Source organism: Chenopodium album, chromosome 16 (assembly GCF_948465745.1).
Source record: "Chenopodium album chromosome 16, dcCheAlbu1.1, whole genome shotgun sequence".
Lineage (NCBI taxonomy): Eukaryota > Viridiplantae > Streptophyta > Magnoliopsida > Caryophyllales > Amaranthaceae > Chenopodium > Chenopodium album.
Window position 1 is genome coordinate 39,198,468 of NC_137849.1, and position 24,821 is coordinate 39,223,288.

Here is a 24,821-nt window from a genome sequence, read left to right on the forward strand (position 1 = left end):
CCGATTCTCACATCCGGTAACTAATTCTTTACCAAAATACAAGAAATGTTCAAACTTAAACATAATTGTTTATGCTAATTTTCGTTAGGTGGGATTGAATATCAAAATCTAGGCTACGAATCAACTAAATAAAATCGAAAGCAAGTAATAACAAAAGCAATGAAACGACACAAGGAATTGTTGACGCGGAAAACCCAATAAAGGTAAAAACCGCGGGTAGAATGAGGATCTACCAAACTTCCACTATGGCAAAAATGTATAACTTGAGTACAATAGATGTGTTTAGCTTATGAGTTACTAGGTTGCAATGTGTCGATAGTCATAGGTGTCCTCCCCTTTATATACACACGTTCCAATCCTTAATTGCAGCCGTTGCTTTGGAGATAGAATTCCAATCCTTGATTCCCGGAATTCGGTTAATGAAATATACTCTCTGCTTTGATCTTCAACGGACTGGAGAAGGATGAATGAGACCAAGTCTTCTAGCTTATCTTCTTGCGGAAAAATAGGATTGCTGGTAAACAGCTTCGTCCTTCGTCCTTGACGAAGAGTCGTCGTCGCCTGACCTCACTCTGACTGTCGTTGACTTACGTCCATGAATTTTTACCCATAACAATTTGCCCCTAATTGCTAAATGTGGATTGCCACATACACGTTTGGCAATTAAAAAATAAACAAACAACGAAAAGCAGAAAAGAAACAAGGAAAATCAAAGAATACAAACAAACGTGGGTTTACTTGGGGGCGTTTCCGTCATTTCGTATGGAAGCACATTCTCCTATGAGCAGTTACTCCCTTCTCCACTTTCTCACTCTAACCGTCGCTTCTCTGCCTTAATTACTGCAGCACGCTTCCTCCTTCCCCAAATTTCTACACCATTTCTTCTTCTTTTCTTTGCTTTTTCTTTCTCTTTGGCACAGAATTCTTCCGGTGGTAGCGTGCGGCGGCGATTCAGAGCTTTCAGGTGTCTTCGTTTGCCAGGTAATTTCTTCAACTTACTTTCTTTGTTTGTTAATTTCTTGGGCAAAATGTCGAGCAAAATCCCCAAAACTAGAACTAGGTTTTCCCTTTGTATTGTTGAAAAAAGAGAGACGGTTCCTCCGCAGACCAAATCGATGGCCCAATCAAGATCACCCATGGCGCCGGAGATGAGAAACGATTTTATCAAGATGGCGGGTTTTCCCGACACAACCTTTGCACACATTCCGGGCCCTGGTCAGACAGTGAACGACTGCCCGAAAGGTTTCGTGGTGTTCTATAGGTATCCATTTGAACAGACGGGGATCACATATCCTTTCCCGCCTTTAGTGAGGTCATTTTTAGAGGTTCTAGGTATCACTCCGGGTCAATTGATGCCTTCGGGTTGGAGAATTATTTCTCTGATCGCAGAAAAGACCAAAGATTGGGAGGAACCTTTTACATTGTCGGACTTAGCTATAGGATATGGGATGAAAATGGGGGAAGATGGGTTCGTCAGTTTGACCAAGAAAGGAAGTAGGTTAGTTTTGAACACGGACGTGAATGATAGGGGATGGAAGAAGTGGTTTCTTTTTGTAAAGAAAGTATCTCTGGGTGTCGAAGGCTCATGGTTGACGGAAGGTTGGCCGTTGAAGGGTAAGTGTTTATTTTTCAATCGTCGTTTGTTAAGTTTGAATTAGCTAAATGGGTTGATCTTGGCTTTATTTTTACAGAATTGGATCTTGGGTTTTCGGAATCGTCGGAGACATCATCGGCGAACGTGAAGAAGTTCCTCTCCCTTAGTCCTTCAGTCAGGACCTTCGCGAAGAAGAAGAAGACGACGTCTGCGCAGCCGTCGCAGGAACAAGGGACGCCGACGAATACTTCTCAACGAGTCGACGACTCAGAAAAGACGATGTCAACTCGTAAGTTCTACATTGTCTTTTGGCTTTTGCTTTGTATTTTTTGCATCTTGGTTCGTGTGTTCATTTGCGGTGTTTCGTGATTTTGGCAGAATCTGCTGCCCCAGGTGCTCGTCGAGGACGAAGCTTGTCTCAACAAGAGGCCGACCTGCGCATGAGGAGGAAGCGGGGTCTTCCTCCCCCAGATCAGCAGCCAATGTCCGCGCCTGAGAAGGTGGAGACGGTGTCGACTCCAGTCTCTCAGAGGACTGTCGACGACCAGGGGACTATAACTTTGTCGCCGTCTCCTCCTCCTAAGCACCGAAAGACTGACGACGAGCCTCCGGTGCCAGACATCATGGCGCGCTTCCCTGCCAACTTTCTGGAGATACGGAAGGGCGATCAGCACTCTCTCTTTCCTGCCTTGAATCAACTGCTCTTCCCTAAGTCTAGGGAGCTTTTGGCTGGGACTTCTGCATTGGATCTAGCTTCTGAAGCAGCGTCGGCTCATCTCTATGTAAGTTCATTGTGGTTTTGTTTTGTTTGGTTTGTTAAATCGAAGAATTTCCAGTTGGTGACTTGGGATGTGTTTGGACAGTGTTTGCAAAATTCGCTGGTGTTAAGGGACAGGGTGATTGGCTTGGCTAAGGAGATGAAGAGGTTAGACAGTGCTGCCAAAAATGCTGAGGATCAACGAAGGACTGCTGTCAATGCCTTTCAAAGGACGAAAAGGGAGCTGGACGACGTTACCAAGAAGGTAGACGCTTTGGAGAGCCAAGTGTCAAACCTGCAAAAGAAGGCTGAGGAGGAAGCTAGTCAGTTGAGGGGGCAGTTGAAGGAACAAGCCAAGAGTTTAGAGGATAAGGTCGGGGTCATTGCTGCTAAGGATGAGGCTCTGACGAAGGTGAATGAGGATCTGACGACCGTCCAGAAGGAGCTGGAGGACGCCTTGGACGACTACGCAGAGCTGGAGATAAAGCTGAAGGCGAAGCTCATGAAGCAGTTTCTGGATGGGAAGGTTTCAGAGTGGCGTCCCCAGGAGGTGATCGACCGTTTTCTGGCTAACGGTGGTGATCTCAAGGAGCTAGAGGAGGATACGGCAGTGGCATCGACTGCTGACTCTGGCCCCGGGCCTTCCATCGTCGTTCCTCCACCAGCTGTTGTGGACGAGGCTCAGCTTCCTATCGTTGAGGGTCAACCTGGAACTGACGTGGGTCAGCTTCTGGAAGGTGCAGAGGAGTTGCAGGTCGAAGGTGTCGACGACAATGCTTCAATCGACGACATCGTCAAGGAGGTCGTCAACGATCTTCCCGTCGACGGAGCTGATGCTTGAGGGCCATCGTCTGTGATGGTTTTATTTTCTGTGATGTATGAACTTTTATTTCTTATGTTTTGCAAACAATGTTACTTTGTCGTTGTGTTTTGTTCCACTTGAGGGCAAGTGGCTTTTGAACTTTCTTGTATGCAGGATACTCAGTGCATCTTGCTTTTGTGTGCTAAGTATATCTTTGTTTTCTGTGACTTTGTTTTTCGTTCATCCTGTGCTCTGTAAAATAAGAAATTTTGACTAACAGTTTTTCAAAATATAAGTATGTAAAAAGACGTTTAAAATATTGACATGTCAGGAATTTATAGGAAACTTTGGAAAAATTCAGCTTTTATTAATCATATTTTACAACTGTTGGTCATGCTTTGTCGATATCGTTGTGTGACTTAGGCCTTTCGTTGCGATGTTTGCCAATGCCCCTTGCGTCCCAGCGTCGACGCTGAACACTGAAGTCTAGTTCGGTTGTTCAGGTATCGGGTGTTTGGCGTCGGACGCTATGGTCGGATTTGCCCCGGGTTTTCGTTGTTTTACGGTTGTCGGCAGTTTAATCGTCGTCGAACGGTTATTGTTGCTTTGCTTTTGCTTTACTTCGTCGTCGTTCTGCAAAACCAACATGGTTAGAGTACCGTTGGCCGTTGGCGTGGCCAACGGCCCTCCGATGCTTAAGTCAGTACACTTAATCATAGAAAATTCGAATGAACAAAATGAATTTGAGAATCTGTTAGAGCGTTACCTCTTTGTCGACGAGAATCTGTTAGAGCGTTACATCTTTAAAAGTAATACTTCCTGAGATGGGTTGCATTCCAACTCCTTGGGATGGGGTTACCTTGTTGGTCCGTCAGTCGATAAGCACCGTTGCCGACGACTTGTGTGATCTCATATGGCCCTTCCCATGGAGGGGCTAACTTACCGTCTGCTGGGTTCTTTGTGTTCTGGAACGCCTTTCTGAGTACCCAGTCACCTAGCTGGAACGTCTTGGCTTTGACATTCTTGTTGAAGCTTCTAGCGACGATCTGTTGTTGTGCTGCCATTCTGATTAGGGCTGTTTCTCTTAGTTCTTCGGTTGCGTCCAGGCTGTCTTCCATCTCTTCCTGGTTTCTTTCTTCCGTCATGAGGCCGAACCTTGACGTTGGGAATTCAGCTTCTACTGGGAGGACGGCTGCGCATCCATAGACGAGGGAAAAGGGTGTTTGCCCCGTTACCTCTCTCGGCGTCGTTCGGTTGGCCCACAGGACTGCTGGGAGTTCGTCGGCCCACTTGCCTTTAGCTGCTTTTAGTCTTTTCTTTATGGCTTCCATGATGACTTTGTTGCTAGACTCAGCTTGTCCGTTGGCTTGTGGGTACCTAGGTGTGGATGTTCTCAACTCTATGCGGAACTTCTGCAAAAAAGAACGAGTTTTGTCGCTAATAAATTGCGATCCGTTATCGCAGACGATTACTGACGGGATCCCAAACCTGCAGATAATGTTAGTCCATATAAACACAATAACTTCCTTGTCTGTAACCTGTTTCAAAGCAACTGCTTCGATCCATTTAGAAAAATAATCAGTTAGTGCTAGAATATAGACTCTCTGTCCTGGTGCCGCAGGGAGCTTCCCGACGATGTCCATTCCCCATCTCATGAAAGGCCATGGCGTCAACGTTTGATGCAGTGGTTCTGAAGGCTTGTGAATGGTGTTGGCGAACCGTTGACAGCTGTCGCACTTGGTTACGTATTGCATTGCGTCTTCGTGGAGCGTCGGCCAGAAGTATCCTTGTCTTTTTGCAATTTTGGCTAGTCTCCTTCCCCCGACATGGCTACTGCATATTCCGTCGTGCAAATGGCTGAGGATGGGCCGTTGTTCATGTTTTTGGATACATCTTTGGGATAGTCCTGACGCGGATTTGTGGAATAGAACTCCGTCGTCCATGTGGTATCTAGAGGCTTTGTATTTAAGCTTTCGGGATTCTGTTTTGTCATTGGGAAGGATATCTTTGGTTAAGTAGTCTATGATAGGTTTGGTCCAGTCGTCGTCTTGGGCGATTGCGTCGACGGGTAAAATTTCTTTAGTTGCGACGGAGGGTTTTTGCAGGTGGACTAAGGGGATGTTTGTGAAGGTAGTCTTTTTGAGGGCGGAGGCTAGGTTTGCAAGTGCGTCTGCTTGGGCGTTTTGGTCTCTTGGGACTTGTGAGATGGTGAATGGATCGAAGTGTTTGGCTTTTTCTTTGGCTATTTCGAGGTATGCCGTCATTTTGGAATCTTTTGCTGCGAAGTCACCTGTCATCTGGCTGACGATCAGAAGGGAATCACTGTATACGTCTAGGGCTGTTGCTCCTAGGTCCTTAGCGACAATCATTCCTGCAATCAAAGCTTCGTATTCTGCTTCATTGTTCGTTGCTTTAAAATCACAAGATATAGACCTTACTATCATGTCCCCTTGTGGCGACTTTAGCACCAATCCCAGGCCAGCTCCTCGTTGGTTGGACGAACCGTCGACAAATAGGATCCATTTTCTATTTCTTTGTACGTTGTTGATTTCCTCTACCTCCTTGTCGGCGATGGCCTGTAAGTCGGGGCTGAAGTCAGCCACAAAATCTGCTAGGGCCTGCGATTTTATCGCCTTTCTAGGTTGGTACTCGATGTCCATTGTGCTCAGGTTAATGCTCCATTTTCCTAGTCGACCTGTTAAATCTGGTTTTCTCAAAACAGACTTAAGTGGGTAGTTAGTCATCACCACTACGTGGTGGGTTTCAAAATAATGCCTGAGTTTTTTAACGGCAGTAATTAGAGCAAGAGCCAATTTCTCTAGGGATGTGTATCTTACCTCGGCTGGGAGCAGTGTCTTACTTACGTAATAAACTGGGAGCTGCCCAGCCTCGTCGTCTTCCCTCGTTAGAACTGCGCTGACGGCTACAGCGCTGACGGCAATGTAAAGCTGCAAGGTTTCGTTAGTTTTTGGTTTCGACAGGAGAGGTGGCGTCATTAAGTATTTCTTTAATTCTTGTAACGCTTTTTCATGATCGTCAGTCCATTCAAAACCTTTATTTTTCCTCAAAACATTATAGAAAAGATGGCATTTGTCTGACGATCGTGAAATAAAACGATTTAATGCTGCCACTCGTCCTGTCAGTTTTTGGGTTTCTTTAACATTTCGGGGGGATTGAATATTTATTAAGGCCCTGACCTGGTCGGGGCTAGCTTCAATTCCCCTTTGTGTTACTACATAGCCCAAAAATTTACCAGCAGATACTCCAAACGAACATTTAGTGGGGTTTAGTTTCATACCGTACTTACGCAATACCTCAAAGGTTTGACGAAGATGCCCGACGTGGTCTTCTGACTTCTTTGACTTCACCAGCATGTCGTCGATGTATACCTCCATCGTGTCCCCTAGTTGGTCCTTGAACATTCTGTTGACTAGCCTCTGGTACGTCGAACCTGCATTTTTTAGTCCAAAAGGCATAACTTTATAACAATATATACCTTTATCAGTCATGAAGGCCGTCTTCTCTTGATCGTCTGGATGCATTAGGATTTGATTGTATCCGGAGTAGGCGTCCATGAAGGTTAGGAGTTCGTGACCAGCCATGGCGTCGACCATGGCGTCGATATGCGGGAGCGGGAACGGATCTTTGGGGCACGCCTTGTTCAGGTCGGTGAAGTCGATGCATACTCTCCACTTGCCATTCTTTTTGCTGACGACTACCACATTCGCGAGCCAGTCTGGGTATTTGACCTCCCTGATTTTTCCGGTGTCGATCAGCTGCTGCACTTCGTCGTTGATGATTTTATTTCGTTCAGGAGCGAACTTTCGACGCTTCTGCTTGACAGGCTTGTGATTTGGATCGACGTTCAACTTGTGCGAGATGATGCTTGGGTCTATTCCAGTCATATCTTCATGAGACCAGGCGAAACAATCTTTATTCTCTCGGAGAAAGGCTAGGAGGGTTTGCTTTAGTTCAGGTGCAAGGTTGGCTCCGACACGGACGGTTTGGTTTGGCTTTTCAGGGTCTAATGGTACTTCGTCAATTTCGAGGTCACCTGGATTGTCTGGTGTCGGGCCATGCTGCAATTGCTAGGCAGTTCTCATGGTAGGTTTTAGGGTTGTTTTGTAGTAGTGTTTGGCTTCACGGGGTTCTCCTTTTATTTCTTGGACTCCCCATGGGGTTGGGAATTTGATTGACTGGTGGTAAGTTGAGGGGATGGCTTTTAGTCGATGGATCCATGGTCTGCCCATTATGGCATTGTAGGCTGAGGGACAGTCGATGATGTTGAACTTTGTTTGAGGGTTTAGGCCTCCTGCATAGGTGGGTAAGGTTATGTCTCCGAGAGTCGACATGCTTTCGCCGCTGAAGCCGACCAAAGTCGTTGACCTTCTGGTGATGTCGCTATCTTTCAACCCCATGACTTCCATAGTGCTCCGGAACAGGACATTTGCGGAGCTGCCTCCGTCGACCAGCACCCTTCGAAGCAGACAATTCCCGACGATCAGCGAAATTACCAAAGAATCTTCATGCTCTCGGTTGATGTTGTTGATGTCGTCGTCGTCGAACGTGATTGCCATTGCTTCCAATTCTTTTTCCTGGGGATCTTTGATTTCTTCCGGGACATCTGCATTATCTATGGTAGACTTTGCGATCCTTTTGGCTACAGAATAGGTTAGTCCACAAATATCTGAACCACAAGTAATAACGTTAACTGTTACCTTGGTTTCGGGTGGTTTTGGAGGACCATTCGTCACATTTCCTGGCTTGGGGCGACCTGCATCGGCGCTCTTTTTTCTTCCCAGCAAATGCTTGAGGTTACCTCTCTTCAGCTGGAAGGCGACCTCTCTACGCAGGGCGTAGCAATCCTCCGTCTTATGGCCATGATCGCTGTGGAATTCGCACCACTTGCTCATATCCTTTTCCGATTCGGGTTTGTTGTTCTTCATCGGCCAGCGCACTTTGTTGCCTAAGGGCTCCAGCTCTTTGACTACCGCTACTATGTTGATGTCGAATCCATACTCCGATATTTCGGGGTATTGAGGGGCGTCGAGGACCTGTTCTACCTGCACAGCATTAACAGAGCGTGATCTACCTGATGCCTCGTAGGGCTGGCGTCGCCATGATCCTCTTGCGTTGCTTGGAGCTTTGCGGTCGGACGGGCTTCTGGCATTCGGATAGGAGTTGCGGTTGGCGATATCTTCGTCGAAGCGCATCTGGGCCACGGCTCTTGTCCTGACTTCTTCGAAAGTTGAGCAGGGGTACTTGACCATATCTTTGTACAGATCTGAATCGGTATGCAATCCCCGGAGGAAGGCTTCGATGGCAGTCCTGTTGTCGACGTTCTTGATCGACACCTTCTCTTTGTTGAATCTGGACCAATAGGTTCTGACGCTCTCTCTGGGCCCTTGGACGATCCGGTACAGGTCACTGGTTTGCTTGTCGAACTGCCTGCTGCTTTCAAAATGGGAATAAAACTTGTTAACTAACATAGCAAAACTGGTTATACTACCTGGTTCGAGTTTGCCGAGCCATTTGAGGGCGGGACCGGTCAGCGTCGCGCCGAATGATTTGCACATGCATGCTTCCCAGCAATCGAACGGGATCGAGGCCTGCCACATCCGCTGCTTGTAATACTCCACATGCTGCTCCGGGCATGTCGTCCCATCATAAAGTGACGTAAACGTCGGAAGCGACACTCTTCTTGGAATCCGGGCCATGGCCAACTCGTCACAGAATGGCGTTGCGGTGAACCCGTCGGGGGCTTCTCTTTGGACTGGGATCGGGACACCTGGCATCCTCTTCATCATTGACAGCACCCTGGAGTTCTGCTTTTCCAGCGCGACCAACCTCTGGAGCAGGATCTCTGTTTGATTCGGTGGCTGATTGTCTTGCTCATTCCCTGGCGTCTGAAGGCTTCCTTGCCCGACGTTCCTGACTGGGGAACTCCGGTCTCTCTCTCCGTCGCTGGACTCGGTATCGGTATCATATGGAGATTCAAGGATATCCAACGGCGGCATTCTAGGGATCATATCCAACCGCCTCGGCTGGCGGCGACGAGTGCTGTTGGAGACTCCAACTGCTGACGGAGCTTAGCTGCGTCGGACTCCGACGCCTCCTTTTCCCTGCTGAGACGCTCATTAGATTCCCTGGCTGCCTCAAGGTCCGCCTGGGCTCTCTCATAGGCCTCCCTAAGTTGCTCTGGGGTCATTTCGCTGGCTGACATCTTGAGGTTGAAATAGGGTTTTTTGGATCTTATCTAGTTGTAGCCCCACGGTGGGCGCCAAATTGTTTATGCTAATTTTCGTTAGGTGGGATTGAATATCAAAATCTAGGCTACGAATCAACTAAATAAAATCGAAAGCAAGTAATAACGAAAGCAATGAAACGACACAAGGAATTGTTGACGCGGAAAACCCAATAAAGGTAAAAACCGCGGGTAGAATGAGGATCTACCAAACTTCCACTATGGCAAAAATGTATAACTTGAGTACAATAGATGTGTTTAGCTTATGAGTTACTAGGTTGCAATGTGTCGATAGTCGTAGGTGTCCTCCCCTTTATATACACACGTTCCAATCCTTAATTGCAGCCTGATAAGTGTTTTATTTGTCCACTTATCATGACTTTTTAAAACACAATTTTGTACTCTTTCCCCTAATTCAATCCCTTTTTCTAACTCTTTTTGTGCATACTTGCATCTTTTGGGTTTCCCGTTTCTTTTTATGTGTGTGCTCGTGTGTGTAGGTTCAATGAGATTATGGTTAAGTAGCATGAGCATGAAGACTTTCTCGAGGGAGCACTATCAGGCAGGAGCGGGCGTGCACCCTAACAAGAGCGGCCGCTCCTCATCCCAGCACCACATTCTGCCTCCCCCTGCACATATAGGAGCGGGCGTGCAGCCTTCAAGGAGCGGGCGCTCCTCCCCGATCCTCTACTTTCTGCCCCAATCTGTTGCAAGAGGAGAGGGCGTGCAGAGAGCCCAGGAGCGGGGCGCTCCATACAGAGGAGCGGGCGCTCCTACTTACTGGAGCGGGCGCTCCTCCTGTTCTGAAGCCCGATTTTGACGGATTTTACGATGTAATTTCTGGGCATATAAATAGGACGCTTAGCTTCAGTTTTCTGGATCTTCTTTTCCCTTTTAGTTTTCTTAGGCTCTTAGTTCTTCTCAACCCTCATTAATTAGCTTAGATCTTCTCAAACTCAATCATTGTAGTAGATTAATTGAAGATTGTTCTCTTGAATTCAACAATTTCTCAACTTTGAAGCATTTTAAGTAATCTCTTTCCTCTATCTCTTACTCTTTAATTTCAGTTTTTATTTACCTTGAATTGTTAATTTCTCTCTTGATCTTGCTTAATTGTTGTTGCATGTCCAATCTACCTTATTCCTACTACTCCTCTTAACTTATTAACTTAATGTTTGGATTAGAACTTGTTGTTTTGATGTCCCTCACCATGTTTAGTGAGTAGTTAATTAGCTAGGGGTTGGGTGAAGACCCAACCAAGCCATGGGTTGATTGATGTTTGTGCTTGCATGTTCATTTTGGATTGATGATTGATTGTTAAAGAGATGGTTAATTGCATGTGTAATTGGATGGCCACTTATTGCTCATGTATTCACTCCTATGCTTGCATTGAGAGATGAAGTCTAGTTGTGAGCCTTTTCTTATATGGTTATGCTAATCTCCTCTTGATTATGGTTCCTTGTTTGAATGATGTAGTAGTCTTAGTTGCAACAATTAGGTGAGAAATCTCAATTGCTTGTGCTTTAATGCTTTCTTGGACCGATCGAAAGACAAACCCGAGTTAGTAGTCTACTTCTCATTGTTAAGACTTGGTTGGCCCATCTTGTTAGTTGAGTTTGGCTTAGGAATTCTTAGTGTTGTGGCTTCGAAAGAAGGCAACATTGAGTGCCCTCTCTATCACCCAATTTGTGTTCATGCTTGCCTATTGTTTTGATCCGTTGGTTTGGTTGGAGTCGATCCCTATTTCCCCCTAGTGTTTGTCTCCATAGTAGTTATCTAATCGAAACCCCCAATTTGTGACCGAACTAGATTGCAACCGTTTCATACTCTCGGTGTACTTACCCATTCCCTGTGGATACGATCCTCTACTTACCCTAGACTTGTCTTAGGTTAGTTTAGGTAGAAATATTGTTTGGTTTTAGGGTGATCGTCCAACGACCGATTATTTCCCACTTACCACAACCGTTGCTTTGGAGATAGAATTCCAATCCTTGATTCCCGGAATTCGGTTAATGAAATATACTCTCTGCTTTGATCTTCAACGGACTGGAGAAGGATGAATGAGACCAAGTCTTCTAGCTTATCTTCTTGCGGAAAAATAGGATTGCTGGTAAACAGCTTCGTCCTTCGTCCTTGACGAAGAGTCGTCGTCGCCTGACCTCACTCTGACTGTCGTTGACTTACGTCCATGAATTTTTACCCATAACAATAATACACACCGTGCTTAACAGAAATTAAAAGGCTATGATAATTCAACACTGCCGTCTTTCTTCTGATTAATGACCATGAAAAGATAATTTAAGGCCGAGTTTAGATAACTAACAGATCTTGATAACAAATGAGAAAACAACTAATATTGGCATCCGAAAGGCTATCGCCCATCAGAGCCAACAAAAGCCCTTACAAGAATTCGCAGGGTTTAATATCACATACATTAATTATATATCTTCCTGAAAAGTTACGAACTATTAAGAATTTGCAGGGGCTAAAACCCAAAAATATAACAAAAAGCAAAAACAAAAACAAATATAAAGAACAAAATCGATATACCAAGAGCATGGGCCGCGGGGTTGGGTTACAGGGGCCGGGGCACTGCCAGCCTGCCTTGTAGCTACGCCCCTGCAGATAGGGCAAGTATGGTGCTTACTTAGCCATTCGTCGATACAAGACCCATGAAACTTATGGCCGCATTGCTCCAAAACCTTGAAACCACCACAATCATCCTCTTTTTCGGCGTCAAAGCCTTCCAAACATATGACACAATCAGCGCAATTCTTAGAAATTTCTTGTAATCTTTCCACGTCTATTACTACTGAATTCACATCCTCTAGATTATTTTGATGGTGTGCTATGTTGGGCGCCGACACACAGGCAGGCTGAGGAGCTCTTACACTGACAGCAGCATCGTTCGAACTATGTTCATATTCAGGAAAGAAATCGTTACAGCATGATTTTATGAACATTAAGAGTAAACAAACAAGAAAAACGGGAAGGAGGCCATCCAAGGGAATCGGCAGCACATCCACGACGGGGAACATCGGGAGTTTTATGTTGATAGATACTAATTGTGTGCTATGTATATGATACACGAAGATTTAATGACTTGATAATATAAAAAGGAATCTATTATATTAGCACTGCTAAATTTTAATCTTGAACTCAATCACGTTTATTAGAGTTTCTATTTGAATTAAGAGTTTCTATCAAATCTTTAATTTCTTAATTCAAAAGGTCACAATTTGTAACATAAAAAAAAGAGGAAAAAAAAGTTGTTACAATAATTGAGGGAAATACATTTACACGCAAGTATATATAATAATAATAATAATAATAATAATAATAATAATAATAATAATAATAATAATATATTATATTATATTATATATGAGTATATCATTCACTAAAAAAAAAAAAGAAAAAAAAAATTTTAAGTAATTTAAAATTAATACAAATATACAATACGGTTATCAAGCAAGTATATACTTGCTTGATTTTTTTATTTTCAGATCAAGCAAGTATATATCTTTTATTTTTTGTAGGATTTTTTTGGTGGATTATCTTTTAATGGGAATATGGGATGAAGATTTGATTTAGATTTAAAAGTGATTTTTTTTTTTATTATTTATTTTATCTTTTTATACCTCTGTATTTCGTTTGAGATCAAGTTCAACTTCCCCAATTAAGAATGGAGATCGAATTAGATTGTTAGAGAAAAAAAATAAAAATTCTGCCAAAAATTCTTATATACTACCTAGATTTGTGCTTTACAAGTACAAAGAAAAAAACATTAACAAGCGTAATGTTATTTTTATCAATTTTTTTTTTTTCAATGAACATGATAAAAAAAATATCAACCTTACAAGAACCAAACTATGCACTTGTCTTAAAGGAGTCCCAAAGGCTTGAATTACTAACAAAGTTGCTTCCCCAAGTTCATATATCATTCGTTCTTAAATTACAACTGTCTCAAAAACTTGCAATGTGACAGATTCGTGAAGCTAGTAAGCAAACAAAGCCCAATTTTCACATCCATAAACCACAGATAATCTCCTCTCTAAGATTACAAGCAAAACCCGAATACGAATATAAACACGTATGCTCACTCATACGAATTATACATAATAATCCAACTCTTTGCTTAAACTTCATGCCTTATGGTAAGCAATACACTAGAATAGACATACGTACGACAAATCAGACACGTCGTACCATACTTTCTTAGCCATTCGTCGATGCAAAACCCATGAAACTTATGCCCGCATTGCTCCAATACCTTAACACCACCACACTCATCTTCTTTTTCTACGCCAAAACTATCCAAACATATGACACAATCACCGCAATTCTTAGAAATTTCCAACATTTTTTCGATGTTTATAACTACTGATTCCACATCACAGTTAGTCGGCCTCAATTGTGATTCACCTAGATTTTGATGTTGTCTTGGGTTGCCTGGTACAGTTAGAGAAGATCCCGCTACGCCTCGAGGTTGTACTCGGTTGGCCGATACACGGGCAGGCCGGGGAATTGTTACATTGACAGTAGCGTCATGATTCGTACTATTTTCACCGCAGCAACATCTAATGCATGCTTTCACAAAGAAAACGATGGACCATAAAATTAAACCGGGGGCAAAATATGCAATTACACTTACAAATAAATTTGATAAGGCCATTATTTTTGTTGTACTATGTTTAGTTTGGAGTGCTGTGTATGAAACATGAAGGTTTAATTTAATGACTAGATTCAAAAGGATTAAGGATTATATTGTATGTTAGTGCTTCTAAAAGTTTAGGAATTAAGAGTTAATCACGTTAATCAGAGTTCTACTTGAACGAGAAGTTATATACACGGTACACTTTGTTATGATAAGTTTTTGCTAAGATTTTAGATTGTAGCATAGAAAATCATTAACTTATAGCTAAAAGGAAACAAATTGCGATTTCTTTTAGATTTATATAAATTGAGTACCACAAAAGTAAAATTAAAGAAAAATTTGACAATAACCACCTACAATTGTTAGTGTTTTAGTAATCATCATAAATAATTTTTTTTTTTATACCACCTACTATTTTTAAAAATGAAAATTTCCCCTCTTATTGCCTACATGACATTATTGTGAGCCTCACCGACGGATTTTTTTTCAATTTAATTCCTTTTTCTAACCTTGTTCTTCGATTTGAATTGCAAATCCAAATTATCCAAATTATGATATTTTCCCTTGATAATACTAGCTAGGTTTATTATTAAAATCTTTGTCTTAGGTCATAAATTTATGGAAATTTTCTCCTAATCTTAAAACTTGTATCCCAAGCAAAGCGTGTACTCAACTATAACTTTAGTATATATGTACAACATATTAGGAAAGTCTAAAGAAACAACTCTTTATTCAACTATATAAGAGCTAGAACTCTAATCAATTAGATTAAATTCAAAGCTAAAAGTTTAGCATTGCTTAACTGCTTGTATATATAACTTGTTCGCTTTCGGTCATTATACTCAGAATCAAAGATTATGGCTAATCTAGACGTTTTGGGTATGATTGCAAGTTTTTTTGCATATCCCTTCGCCGTTTTAATTTTTCTTTTCATTGCCTTGCTCATAAGAGCATGTCATCGTAGCTGTTGCGGCAATGGAGATAGTTTGAGCCATCCTGCAGTCGATGTAACAACAACAACTCCCCGCCAGCCTGTCCGTGTGTCGGTCAACCTAGCACAACCTCAACGTCGAGGGAGAACTCAACGCGTACCAGGCATCCCGAGAGAACATCGAAATCAAGGGGAAGCGCAACTGAGTTCCAACCATGTTAAAGAATCGGTAGTAATAGACGTGGAGAAATTACTGGAAATTTCTAAGAATTGCGCTGATTGTGTCATATGTTTGGATAGTTTTGTCGGCAAAAAAGAAGATAATGATGAGTATGGTGGTGTTAAGGTTTTGGAGCAATGCGGGCATAAGTTTCATGGGTATTGTATCGACGAATGGCTTAGTAAACATTGTACTTGTCCTATTTGTCGAACGTATGTCCGCTCTAATGTAGTGTTCCGTACCTTAAGGGAAGGCGTCGAGCTAGTTTGAGCAAATAGTTTGATGATTCTCTAGGAAAGGGAAAAAAAAAAAAAAAAATTAGTTTGATGTTTCTTGGAAAAAAATTAGTTTGAAGGTAAGGTTATGTATATTGCAACTTTGATGTAATGGCTATGATATTTAAACCCTAACTAAATGAAAATTCTAGAGCGTTCATTTGAAAGATGATAATCATAAGTTTGTTCTTGTAAGTTTTTTTGTTAGGGCTCGTCGGCTCCAATAGCCTTTCAGATGCTGGCTTAGCCAAAATACTCGTTATAAGGCCCACCCATACCTGGTGCGAATTAATTCCACTTTGAAAGAGGGGCGGATGCGATTCGAACCCGTGACCTTTGTGTCACGCTGACTCTAATACCATGTTAGAGGACCAACTCAACCAAAAGCTTAAACTGATGGTTGAGGCCCAGGAATATGTTTTAGATTACAATGTAATAATAAATATGTGGTTCTTGTGTGTGAAAATCAGGTTTTGTTTGCATTTTGTTTCATCCTTAAGTAGTCGACAGGAAAAGAGCACTACTACTTAGGGTGTGTATTCACCTAATTTTCACTTTTTAAATTTATGTGATCTTATTAAAACTTATTTTAGTTGTAATGTGTACTTGGATAACTCTTATTAGAAATTATTTCTTATCTAAACTTATTAGACTTGAAATAAGTGAAAATAAGAACATATTATGCCGCATTTTTGGGATGACTTTTGAGTGGCCACACTAAAATTGTGGCCATTGTATTAAATCAAATCACAACCATTCACTTTAAATGACTTATATGAACCATTGATATTGTTTACTTTTTATTTTATTTTTTAGAAAAAAAAAATTGACAAAAAAAAAAAAAAAAAAAAAAAAAAACCACATTCGGCATTGAAGAATCAATTAAATCATACTCTGTAGATCAATTTTGGATTTTATAAGCCAAATTTAATTGAATGGAATTATATCTGAGCTAATCAGGTTCATCAAAGTCTGTTTGTCTAGGTTCGATTAGATTCTTATCAACCCTTTCCTAAAAATAAGAAGAGATTCTTATCAACCCTAGTAACAGATTGATTGGCATCTATATAATCCAAACCAATTGGCCACCATTAAATCCTTTGAATATAAGGATCTGCAAATCAATCTCGACCTAATCTTCGACAACAATCAAATTTCTCCAGCATTTTTCCTAAATAATCTTATACAACATCCGCAACCCAAAAATAACTAATGGACGCAATGAAAAATGAATGCAGCGACACTCAAATCCATTAAATTATTTACAAATTTCAATAAAAAAAATAACCTCAAGAAACTAGAAAACAAAGATGGAAGAGAAGTAAGAAAAAAAATACAGAATAAATAAAGAAAAACTGATAAGAACGTGTATTGTTTTTATTTTATTTTTTGTCAATATTTTTTTTTTTTAAATATAGAGTATAAAATAAAAAGTAAATCATATCAACGGTTTACATTAGTCAAAAAAAATTAATGGCTGTGATTTAATTTTACTGTGACCATTTGAAAACTATCCAATTTTCCTTCATATTATTTTTGAGACAAAAAAATAAAATAAAATAAAATTTCTTTTTTTTTTTTTTTTAAATTAAGGATTTCTCAATTTTAGTGGTGACACCGTGACATTAGTGGTCACGGCTACAAAATCCATATTTTTATACTCCCTCCGTTTCATAATGTTAGTCCCATATACTATTTTGGGCGTTTCAAAAAGTTATACCCATATTAAATATTTTTTATTTATAACTTGATTTTTTGGAATTAATTGTTTGTGGATTGATGACATGACTCTAAGTAAGGAAATCTTTACCTTAAATTATGCAATTACGACTTGTGCTTTTCTAATAAAAAATTAAAAAAGTTAAATAAGGAAAACTAATTATGAATTATGTTGTACTTTAATGTTAAATTCCAAATATATTTCTTTTCTTATTTTATGTGATTGATTCCAAATAAGAATAACATTATGAAACGGAGGGAGTATTATATTTTCTTTCTTCCCGAAAGTTTAATTAAGCGTAGGCGTGAGTGAGTGGAAAATATTGTTGTACTTTAGAGAATGACATGAATGTGATTTGAAAAACTATAAAGTTTGTGACAATTTGTGATTACATAAAGTCAATCATGAGTTATACCGCCTATATGAGTAATTAAATTTGATCAAGGTATTCCTTACAAAAATTACTTTATAAAAAGGGGTTGTACTACAAAATCTTTTTAATTTCTTAATAAGGCTTTGTTATGTTCAACTTATTTTCACTTATTTCAGGGTTAATAAGTTCAGATAAGATAAGTTTAAGAAAAATAAGTTCAAATAAGTTGTGATAAGGGTTAATCAGCGCTACCCAAGTTTAATTTATAACTAAAATAAGTTCTAATAAGGGCTAATAAGTTCAAATAAATTCAGATAAGATAAGTAAAAATCAGGTGAATAGAACGTACCCTAAGTTTAGAATAAATGTGCATTGGGAGTGAGGAATAGCTCAAGTGGTTAAAGATTCCTTCCCGATTTCAGGAGATCTTAGGATTGATTCTCACCCCGCCCTTGTGCATCTTTAAATACCAAAAAAAAAAAAAAAAAAAAAAAAAAAAAAAAAAAAGTGCGTTGTACGGGACCTAAATTAGTTTATTATACAAGTAACGTTATACATTCCTTAAAAAAAAATGTATACAAAATAATGCCCGGTTCATTTGAGCTTTGCTTTGATTGTGTGGCTGGTCATATAAGAATTCTAATGAACAAATTGGTTTTAGGTAAATGCAATAGAGTAAATTTTTGATAATATTATTGATTTTCATGATTGATGGGGATGCAATCAGATAAAGGAGTGATTAGAGGTTATTTTGTTTAAATGGACAGTCAAACTAATAAACATATAACATAAAAATTGAAAATCAACAGCTATGAAGAATAAAATAATGCAATGAGTACAATATTTTTTGTTGCTATTGAAATGTCATTTTTAAAATTAAATTAACCTCTTCAAATCTTATGAATAAATTTAATAAAAAAGAAATTCATCTCACCCAAGAAGTACATCAAGCACTTCACAATTTATGCCATTCCACTGCTAATAAGATGAATTTTGTCGATGATCAAGGTCTCGACGGCCACAATCAAGAATCCAAGTCATTGCCGGTGTTACTTAGTTCTAACACTATGTTAGTGTCCGTGCCATACACCGTAATAGAATTAACACTATGTTATTTCATTTATTAGAACCTCTTATTTTCAGATTTAAAATTTGTGCTTGGCTACAAAAAACATTATTAAGTGATTTTTTTTTCCAATGTATATTTTAAAAACATCAACCTTTTGTAGCCAAGCTTGAACTAGTTAAGTTGAGTAAAGATGAGCATAGATTGACGGCATTGGCCCTTTAACCATTAATCCTAATTAAGTAAATGGTAATTGCTACGAGCTCATGTGTATAATACGGGACAGATTGGGCTATAACAAAATAGTCAGTTCTAACATCACAATTCACAGCCATAATTCATGATTCTATATACAGTATTTAACAGCTTCTAGGCTAGAATTTGCTACAAATAAGTACAAATTGGTAAGAAGACTAAAAATTCAGAAATAAAAGCAAAACGTATCTGATTAGTCATTCCATTACATGCTTGAATATTGCACAGGATAACTAATCAATTGAAAACAATACAAGACATTTAGGTGAAAAAAATGCAAAAGAAGCACAAAAGCATAGTTACCTACGAAACATGCAAAAGACAAACATTTCCAGAAACTTGATCAAGCTCAACACAGCAGATGGTTCATAATCACAAAGAGTGATATTGGCTAATTGCCTACTCGATGAGCCAAATTGAGAAATACTTCGTATCAAAGGAAATAAACAAGTAAACTACTATTTACTAGTATAGAAGACATTCTTCATTCCAATTCAGCTACTAGTGGTTCACAACAAAATACTGCAATTTCAAGCAAATTTGGCAGAGTAGAAAGTAGCAGCTTCAGCATGTAATAGATACTAGTACACACTACAGAATACGCTATTTGTAGCGGCTTAGAGCATCAATAAACCAAATTGATGACAAATGCTTTCCAGCTCCTTCAACTTCTCCTCAAACTTTGAAGCTGTAACAGCATCAGAATTCTCTTCCAGCCATAAAAACGTCTGCTCGATGGCATCCTTTATCTTCTTCTCATAAGTAACAGTCCCAATATTCCCAGAAATATACACAGTTTCCCACATGTTGTTGACATGATTCTCAAGTGCATTTTTAGCTTTCACCATCTTCCTATGCTCCTCATCTTGAGCCCTGTATTTTTCAGCCTCTTTTATCATCCTCTCTTTGTCTTTCTTTAAAAGCCGGCCTTGGTAATTGAGGATGGTAATTTGTTTCCTGTTTCCAGTGCTTGTTTCCACCCCTGATACGTTAAGGATGCCATTAACATCAATATCAAAGCAGACATCAAAGTTGATGGCACCTGCCGGTGCAGGAGGAAGACCCGAAATAACAAACTCCCCCAACTTATTGTTGTCCTTGGCAATGGACCTCTCACCTTCAAACACGGAAAATCTCATTCTCGCCTGATTGTCAAATTTAGTAATCCATTTCTTATTCATCATGGCTGGAATGGTTGTATTCCTTGGGATCACAACAACCATGTTATCTAAATAATCCTCAAGACCAAGTGACAAAGGTACGACGTCAACAAGAACAATATCCTTATTACTGCTACTAATACCACATATGACAGCAGCATGGACAGCTGCACCATAAGCAACAGCCTCATCTGGATTAATGCTTTTGCAAAGGTTCTTTCCATTAAAAGAGGTCTGCAACAATTGTTGAACCTTTGGAATACGGGTTGATCCTCCAACTAGGACAACATCATCAACATCGTGCTTCTCCACCTTGGCATCAGCTAAGCACTTTTCAACTGTGTCCACACACATCCTGAACAAATCTATATTCAGCCTCTCGAAACCTGCACGAGTTATGGTACATGTAAAATCAATGCCCTCAAATAGGCAATCAATCGAAACAGTTGTTTGGGGAATTGAGGAAAGTTCCCTTTTGGCTCTCTCTGAAGCAGCTCTCAATCTTCCAAGAGCCCTATGATTATCACTTATGTCTTTTTTGTGCTTCTTCTTAAACTCCTCCACAAGATAACTTACCATTCTGGTATCAAAGTCTTCTCCGCCTAGGTGGGTGTCACCACTAACAGCTTTAACTTTGAATTCACCCTTGTTAATGGCTACCAAGGACACATCAAATGTCCCACCACCTAAGTCAAATATTAGAACATTTTTTGCAGGGGCATCAACAACATTAGCCTTTGTTTCAAGACCATAAGCCATGGCAGCAGCCGTTGGCTCATTGATAATACGAATTACATTGAGCCCTGCAATAGTTCCTGCATCCTTTGTTGCCTGACGCTGGGAATCATTGAAGTATGCTGGAACTGTGACAACAGCATTTTTCACTGAGGTGCCAAGGAAAGCCTCGGCAGTATCTCTCATTTTCATCAAGACCATTGAAGATACCTCCTCAGGTGTGAATCTTTTCTCCTCACCCTTGTAGGTGACCACGATCATTGGCTTCGATTCTGTTCCTGGATCACTACTATCTACAACCTTGAACGGCCACAACTTTATGTCTTTCTGTACATTTTCATCACTGAATTGTCTACCAATAAGCCTCTTTGCATCTGCCATTGATATCATGTAGGGAAGGTTATCAAAAGACTAAAATTTCTAATATTCTAAAAGAGAAAAACTAAGTAGTAAGGGAAACAGAGCAAATAAGAACAAACCTGTAAATGTGAAGGTTAACATGAAAATATATAATCATCTAAGCTTCTGGACTAATTATGAATGTTTTGAGCAAATGAGCTCAACATCATTATTTACATGAATGATTTAGATCAAACGGAAAGAGTATAGTATCATTATGCATTTAAATTATTTCCAAACCAACTGATTATACAGCCATTGTAGCACGGGCGCACACACACACACAATCTTTACAGCAAATGAAGTTCAAAAAGACCATTAAACAGCTGATAGGGAACCTAGCATAAGAGCAATTAGTAACATCATTGAACCATAAACTGAACGCATCTACTATCAACAGCCTATGCCTTGTGCGCGTCTTTTGTTAGGCACTTATTGTGCAGGTGGGTGTTGTGTAAGATTTCAGAGGAAAATTACAACATGAGCAGGCGCTTCCAAGGAAAGTGATTCACAAATAAGTAAATGACGTCTCGTTGCAAAAGATAAAATGAGCAATGGTCCAAAACATTCAGCTAAATCACTGAACAATTACCCCTAATTGAACACCCTCATTTATACAGAATTAAACTATTTCCTTAAATTGTAGACCCTAACCCGAAAATCAAGAACTCTTTTTGGAAAGCAATTACTAATAAATTTGATACTAAAACCTCTAACAATCCCTTTGTTAGACATTTATATGCATAGTGCCATAGTGGTAATAATGGAAATAAATTTTCGCATAATACTATAATTAAGCAAGATACATCATAAATATCCTAATTAATAAAGTAACAACTAAAAACAAGTGTTTTATCTAAAAAAATGAGCAGGAAAATAGATGATAAAATAAAAACAAACCAAAGATAGTATTGGCGGTGTTGACGGAAGCTTGGTTCTTGGCGCCTTCACCGATAAGGCGGTGGGAGTCAGTGAAAGCGACCCAAGACGGCGTCGTACGGTTGCCCTGGTCGTTGGTTATGATTTCAACACGGTTGTGCCGCCAAACAGCAACACAAGAGTAAGTTGTGCCGTGATCGATTCCGATTACTGGCCACTCTCCAACATTTTCTGTCATTTTCAAATGACACTCAATTAAAGCAGCAGGATGTTTTAAAGATGAACAGGGTGTAGAAAAGGTGGAAAGTTTAATGGTTTTCCAGTTTGTAATTATGAATGTAGGATATGGTTTGGTCAACAGTCAACTGGTCAATACTCTAGGAGTACCTTTTTATCTATAGTTCTACTGTATTAATCTGAATTAATTTGAATTGGTGTAAACTGATGACCTGATGTGATGTAAATCTGAATTGAGTTGAAATTTGACACAAAAATTTATTATTATTATTATTATTATAAATTAACAAAAACCAACATACTCCATCAATTTACAAGAAATTAGAGGGGAGCCGAGATACAATTTGGCCCCCACTCCTCTAGCAATAACGAACTCGATCCCGTTGAACATGTGAACAAATGCACGAGCACCAATATCTTGAGATTATTATTATTATTATTATTATTATTATTATTATTATTATTATTATTATTATCATCTCAAAAACAAAAGCCATACAACCTACAATAAATTAGTGGGAAGCTGAGATACAATCTGGGCCCCCACTCCTCTAGCTATTGCAAATTATTATTATTATTACGAGGGAGCTCAGATTAATTTATGAGATTAACGTTTTAGTTTATCTCCTCTCACAACTGTATGCATTGATTTTTAACTGCAACTAGAAATATTAACATAGATATTATTATTTCTTCCGATTCTTAATGATGCAGATATTGACTTTTGAGCTTATTCTTATACTACTCCCTCCGTCCCTTAATACAAAACATCATTTCCTTTTTGGGTAAACCAAAATACAATGCCTCTTTCTATTTAAAGGTTGTATTTTTTGACATTATTACCCTCTTTTATGAGTTGTCATATTTTTTTCCTTTACTTTTTTGTACTTTTAACATCAATTCCCAACACTTTCTCTCCCTGTCTCTGCAATTTTTTCCAAATATTTTTTCTTTCTCTCTATCTCTCTCTAACCCCACATGCACATATATACTTCTAATCATTAGTTTTACAAAATTTACGACTTTCTTAATTTCCATGCAAAAACCAAAAAATGTTTTGTATTAAGGGACGGAGGGTAAAGGCTACACCATATTAAGTACCTCCGTTTCATATTATTTGCAACAGTTTGACATAAAACGTGAATATAAAATATCTAATCGTTGCAAATAAAATAAAGGGAATAGTCCCTTCGTCCCTAAAAGAGCAACCCTTTTGACCAAATTTTAGTCCCAAAATGTTCAACTCATTTGCATTTAAATACCCTCCAATTTGCAATAATATTTATGCAAAATTAGCTTCCTCATGTAAAATTTGTTTTTTCTATGTACTTTTATCACTTAATCTCTCTACTTTTTTACAAATCTCATGTAAAATTTTCTTTTCAATATACTACATCTGTTTTTAAATACTTGCTTAATTTCCTTATTTGGAAATCTTTTATAATATTTAATTCATTTCTCTCATCTGGTGGACCAAACATAAATCATATTATATTAATTTCATACTCTCTTTCCTCCAATTTTCTCAACTACTTTTGCTTTTTACAATTATTTATTCTTCCCCCCTCCCCCACTACCTCCATATTTTATTATTTTCTCCAATTTCTCCTAAAACTCTGCGTAGGGAGAAATGAAGCATGTATTTAAAAACGAAGGGAGTACTACCTCTGTTAAATGTTATGTGCAAATTTGGAATATTTTATATCTCACAAATAATACCCCAAAGTTACACATAACATTTAACAGTGGTAGTATTTTTATTAGTTTTACCATACACTTATACTTCCAACTTAATTTTCTGAATACCCGTAAAAACTCCCTAAAAAGGTCGTTCTTTTAGTGACTAAGGGAATTTATATTTTTCATAAACCACATTTTATTGATAACACTACTACGTAGTATAATGGTTGTTCATACTACATATATATAAATAAAATCCATTATTTTAATGGTTGTTGGGTTAATCTAATATACCATACTACTTATAGTGTTATTAAACTTACTTTTTAAATGGTGAAAGAAGAACATTAACAAAATATACACAGTTAAAATGATGCATTTTGAGAAGCCACTTAAGTATTAAATTAAACTACTAATATTAGCAGTACTCTGTTAGTAGAGTAGTACGAAGTAATAGTAATGAAGTAATAGTAATGGTTTTAGTAATTAAAATTTTTTGTCAATTAATTGTTAAACATTACTAATGTTGGTAATTATAAATTAGTGATTTTAAAAGCCAAACCCACTAATTCCTAGCAAATCGTCCAACGCTACAAGCCACCCACAGCCACAGTACAACATTGAATATTACACTAAAACTGCTGATTGAAGATTATACTGCTAATTGAAGATTTCTATCCAAAGACAGCACTATTGCTCACGGAAAGGATAACAAGATGGACTCAAAGCGAGTCACGACTCACGAATAAAGCATAATATGAAGCTCCGTTCATCAAAATCACATAAAGAGGAGGTTCTCAAAATACAGCACGTAAGTAGAAACAATAAATTGAGCTA

General features: G+C 39.2%; 2 protein-coding genes across 2 annotated transcripts; both read right to left on the minus strand.

Annotated features, from left to right (window-relative positions):
• Positions 1–7,241: 7,241 nt before the first annotated feature.
• LOC145584252 (uncharacterized) lies at positions 7,242–9,170 on the minus strand. The gene has a single exon (XM_081641137.1). It carries the CDS (start codon positions 9,168–9,170, stop codon positions 7,242–7,244), a length of 1,929 nt encoding a protein of 642 aa, XP_081497263.1.
• Positions 9,171–19,511: 10,341 nt separating this feature from the next.
• Positions 19,512–22,305, minus strand: LOC145584253 (heat shock cognate 70 kDa protein-like). The gene is made up of 2 exons (XM_081641138.1): positions 22,089–22,305; positions 19,512–21,163 (listed from the first exon to the last, which is right to left on the minus strand). The coding sequence occupies exons 1-2, from the start codon at positions 22,303–22,305 to the stop codon at positions 19,512–19,514; spliced, it is 1,869 nt and encodes a 622-aa protein (XP_081497264.1).
• Positions 22,306–24,821: the final 2,516 nt, after the last annotated feature.

Excerpts from the sequence above, each read along its gene's own strand:
- LOC145584252 (XM_081641137.1), bottom strand. The coding sequence starts at position 9,170 with ATGCCGCCGTTGGATATCCTTGAATCTCCATATGATACCGATACCGAG.
- LOC145584253 (XM_081641138.1), bottom strand. The coding sequence starts at position 22,305 with ATGACAGAAAATGTTGGAGAGTGGCCAGTAATCGGAATCGATCACGGC. Across the intron at positions 21,164-22,088 it reads CACCGCCAATACTATCTTTG|ATGCAAAGAGGCTTATTGGT; the intron begins GTTTGTTTTTAT and ends TATCAATGGCAG.